General features: G+C 52.3%; 1 protein-coding gene across 1 annotated transcript; it reads left to right on the top strand.

The window, feature by feature from the left end:
• Positions 1–2,158: 2,158 nt before the first annotated feature.
• LOC112617472 (MORN repeat-containing protein 3) lies at positions 2,159–4,188 on the top strand (the record flags this gene model as incomplete). Its single annotated transcript, XM_025374240.1, has 3 exons — positions 2,159–2,318; positions 3,661–3,845; positions 4,108–4,188. Coding segments are annotated over 3 exons (420 nt in total), but the record flags the coding sequence as incomplete, so codon positions are not given.
• Positions 4,189–4,838: the final 650 nt, after the last annotated feature.

The following is a 4,838-nucleotide window of genomic DNA, read 5'->3' on the forward strand; positions in this document are numbered from 1 at the left end:
CGCGCCACTGCACTTTAGTCTGGGCAAGAGAGCAAGACTCCATCTCAAAATAAATAAATAAAACTATATAATAATAATAATTAGCTAGATGTTGTGGTGCACATCTGTAGTCCCGAATTCTCAAAAGGCTGAGGCAGGAGGATTGCTTGATCTCAGGAGGCTGAGGCTACAGTGAGCTATGGTGGTGCCACCACACTCCAGCATGGACAACAGGGCAAGACTTGTCTCAAAAAGAGAGAATTCAGGGCAGGCTTCCTGTAGGAGGTGACACTAAAAGATGCTAGGAGTTAACCAGGAAAAAAAAAGGGAGAAAGATGGGAGGCAAAAAATAGCAAAGGGAAGGAGATGTAAAACAGCAGAGTGTGTCTGCCCTGGGGCAGGAGTGAGGAGAAGAGTTGCAGGGGCCCTCAGGGATATGTGGGAAATCAGGATTTTGAGGAGTAGATGTGGCTTCTCAACCCAACCTCCTCGGGTGTGATCTGCAAACAGACCTTGTTTCCCTGCTGTTGGACACTAAGTGTGGTGTTTTTTTGTTTTTTGTTTTTTGTTTTGAGACAGTCTCTCACTCTGTCGCCCAGGCGGGAGTGCAATGGCGCTATCTTGGCTCACTGCAACCTCCGACTCCTGGGTTCAAGCAATTCTTCTGTCTCAGCCTCCCAAGTAGCTAGTATTACAGGCGCCGGCCACCACACTCAGCTAATTTTTTGTATTTTTAATAGAGACAGGGTTTTGCCATGTTGGTCAGGCTGGTCTCAAACTCCTGACCTCAGGTGATCCACCCGCCTCGTCCTCCCAAAGTGCTGGGATTACAGGCGTGAGCTACTGCACCAGGCTAAGTATGGTATTTATGTTCATTTTTCTGGGTCAAAAGAAGAGTTGGAGGGGGGCGAGCATGATCAGATGAGCGATTTTTTTTTTTTTTTTTTTTTTGAGACAGCGTCTCACTCCATCACCCAGTGTACAGTGCAGTGGCAGGATCTCAGCTCACTGCAACCTCCATCTCCCAGGTTCAGATGATTCTCCTGCCTCAGCCTCCCGAGTAACTGGGATCACAGGTGCCACCATCACGCCCAGCTAATTTTTTGTATTTTTAGTAGAGATGGGGTTTCACCATGTTGGCCAGGCTGGTCTCAAACTCCTGACCTCAAGTGATCCACCCACCTCAGCCTCCTAAAGTGAGTCAGCCTAGATGGGCGATTTAAAGAATCCTCCAGGCCGGGCGCGGTGGCTCAAGCCTGTAATCCTAGCACTTTGGGAGGCCGAGACGGGCGGATCACGAGGTCAGGAGATCAAGACCATCCTGGCTAACACGGTGAAACCCCGTCTCTACTAAAAATACAAAAAAAAAACTAGCCGGGCGAGGTGGCGGGCGCCTGTAGTCCCAGCTACTCGGGAGGCTGAGGCAGGAGAATGGCGTAAACCCAGGAGGCGGAGCTTGCAGTGAGCTGAGATCCGGCCACTGCACTCCAGCCTGGGCGACAGAGCGAGACTCCGCCTAAAAAAAAAAAAAATAAATAAATAAAATAAAATAAAGAATCCTCTGGCGCTGTAGGGGCTGCATGATGCATGGTGGGGTGGGGATGAGAGAGGAGAGGGTAGGTCAGTGAGAAGGAAGTTTAATGACCAGCTGCATGGAGGCGGCTGCAGAGGGACAGAGAGAAACAGAGCATGGGGAGATCCTTCAAGACATTATCAGCAGGCACTGTGGCTCATGCCTGTAATCCCAGCACTTTGGGAGGCTGAGGCGGGCGGATCACTTGAAGTCAGGAGCTCAAGACCAGCCTGGCCAACATGGTGAAACCCTGTCTCTCCTAAAAATACAAAAATTGGCAGGACGTGGTGGTGTGTGTCTGTAATCCCAGCTGCTCGGGAGACTGAGGCAGGAAAATCACTTGAACGCGGGAGGCAGAGGTTACAGTGAGCCGAGATCACACCACTGCACTCTAGCCTGGGTGACAGAGCGGGGCTCTATCTCAAAAAAAAAAAAAAAAAAAAGAAGACACGAACCTCCACTAAGACACGACCCTCCGTAGGGCTGAGGAAGAAGGAAGAAGCTGGGGCGTGTGGCTCTGGGGGTGCCTGGGAGGACGGCAGGCTTTCCTGGTTTGGCGGGGGGGCGGGGGGGGGGGCCTGAGTAGTAGCATCTTGGTGGTTTCAGGGTTATGGGATCCAGTTTTTCGGACCCAAGGAGTATTATGAGGGTGAGTGGTGTGGCAGCCAGCGCAGCGGGTGGGGCCGCATGTACTACAGCAACGGCGACATCTACGAGGGACAGTGGGAGAACGACAAGCCCAACGGGGACGGCATGCTGCGCCTGAGTGAGTACCCCGCCCCCACTGGCCCCGCCCACATGACCACGCCCCCGGCAGCGAGCTGGCCACGCCCATCTGGTCCCACAGAGACAGGCCACACCCCACACTCTTGTCCCACACTGGCCCTTGTGTCAATGTGGGACAAGAGAGGAAGAGGACTCTATCCCTCCCCTCAGTCACAGAAGGTCACATATATATGATTCTATTTATATGAAATTTTTAGAACACGCAACTCCATAGACACAGAAAATAGACTAATGGTTGCCTAGGACAATGGGAATGGTGACATTAGCGGGTGTGGGGAATGGCTACTTAATGGGCACGGGGTTTCCTTTTGGGGTGACTAAAACGTTTTGAAAGTAGATAGAGGTAATGGTTGCACAGCATTGTGAATGTACTAAATGCCACTGAACTATACACTTCAAAATGGTCAACTTATGTTATATGAACTTATATCTCAATTTTTAAAAAAAGGCCGGGCGCAGTGGCTCACACCTGTAATCCCAGCGCTTTGGGAGGCAGAGACGGGCAGATCATAAGGTCAGGAGTTTGAGATCAGCCTGACCAACATGGAGAAACCCCATCTATATTAAAAATACAAAAATTAGCTGGGTGTGGTGGTGGGCACCTGTAATCCCAGGTACTCAGGAGGCTGAGGCAGGAGAATCGCTTGAACCCGGGAGACCGAGGTTGCGGTGAGTCAAGACTGGGCCATTGCATTCCAGCCTGGGCTACAAGAGCAAAATTCCATCTGAAAAAAATTTAAAAAAACATTTAAAAATAATTAAAAGAATAAAAACAGACTGGGCGTGGTGTCTCCTGCCTGTAATCCCAGCACTTTCAGAGGCCGAGGCAGGTGGATCACCTGAGGTCAGGAGTTCAATACCAGCCTGGCCAACATGGAGAAACCCCATTTCTACAAAAATAAAAAAATTAGCCAGGCATGGTGGCACGAACCTATAATCCCAGCTACTTGGGAGGCTGAGACAGGAGAATTGTTTGAACTCAGGAGGCAGAGGTTGTCACTCAGGCTGGAGTGCTGTGGGGCAATCTCAGCTCACTGCAGCCTTAACTTTCTGAACTTAAGCCATCCTCCCACCCCAGCCTCCTGAGTAGCTGGGACTATAGGTGCACACCACCATGCCCAGCTAATTTTTTAAAAATTGTTTTTGCAGAGATGGGGTCTCACTATATTGCTCAGGCTGGTCTTGATCTCCTGGGCTTATGAGCCTCCCATCTTGTCCTCCCAATATGTTGGGATTTGCACGGAGCTCTGGAAGAGCGACCCCTGGGGCTCTAGTTTAGTTTGGTGTACCCTGCACCACACCTCCCTGTCCTTTCCCCCCAGAGAACGGGAACCGCTACGAGGGCTGCTGGGAGAGAGGCATGAAGAACGGGCTGGGGCGTTTCTTCCATCTGGACCACGGCCAGCTGTTTGAAGGCTTCTGGGTGGACAATATGGCCAAGTGCGGGACGATGATCGACTTTGGCCGTGACGAGGCCCCTGAGCCCACTCAGTTCCCCATTCCTGAGGTGGGCAGCCCTCAGGGCCCTGTAGCCACACCCAGACAGAGACAGAAGCCAGCACCCCCAGCCATGCCCAGCCCAGACCTGCCAGGCCAGCCCAGCCCAGACAGGGAACAGACAAGGTTTTGTTTTCAGTCAGGGCATCCCTAGCAAGAGAGGTGGCTCCTGATGAGGCTGGCAGCTCCCCACCGGGCAGGCAGCACCCGTCAAGGCTGGCAGCCTGGGCCCTCCATGTTCTCCAAACCAACTTCTTGGTATTTCCCTCCAGGTCAAAATCCTAGACCCTGATGGTGTGCTGGCGCAAGCCTTGGCAACGTTCAAGAAGACAGAGGAAGGAGATTGATGCCAGGTAAGAGGTGGGCACGCCTGCCACGTTCTGATGTGGTTGAGGCTGCTCCAGGGCCTGGAACAATGCACAGATCTCCTGGGGTCTCCAAAGGGCTTGGGGTAGGGGAGCGGGGGAGCAAGATCAGAGAGGGCAGGCTTCTTGCCTCCTACAGTCCAGGTGTCCTTTTTGACTCTTCCTTTTCAAAACCCCTTTTGGCCGGCCATGGTGGCTCTTGCCTGTGATCTCAGTACTTTGGGAGGCCAAGACAGGCGGATCACTGCAGGTCAGGAATTCAAGACCAGCCTGGCCAACATGATGAAACCCTGTCTCTACTAAAAATACAAAAATTAGCCAGGCATGGCCGGGTGCGGTGGCTCACGCCTGTAATCCCAGCACTTTGGGAGGCCGAGGCGGGCGGATCACGAGGTCAGGAGATCGAGACCATCCTGGCTAACACGGTGAAACCCCGTCTCTACTAAAAATGCAAAAAATTAGCCGGGCGAGGCGGCGGGCGCCTGTAGTCCCAGCTACTCGGGAGGCTGAGGCAGGAGAATGGCGTGAACCCGGGAGGCGGAGCTTACAGTGAGCCGAGATCGCGCCACTGCACTCCAGCCTGGGCGACTAAGCGAGACTCTGTCTCAAAAAAAAAAAAAAAAAAAAAAAAAAAAAAA

The sequence above is a fragment of the Theropithecus gelada genome, unplaced genomic scaffold, assembly GCF_003255815.1.
Source record: "Theropithecus gelada isolate Dixy unplaced genomic scaffold, Tgel_1.0 HiC_scaffold_1861, whole genome shotgun sequence".
In the NCBI taxonomy this organism is placed as follows: Eukaryota; Metazoa; Chordata; class Mammalia; order Primates; family Cercopithecidae; genus Theropithecus; species Theropithecus gelada.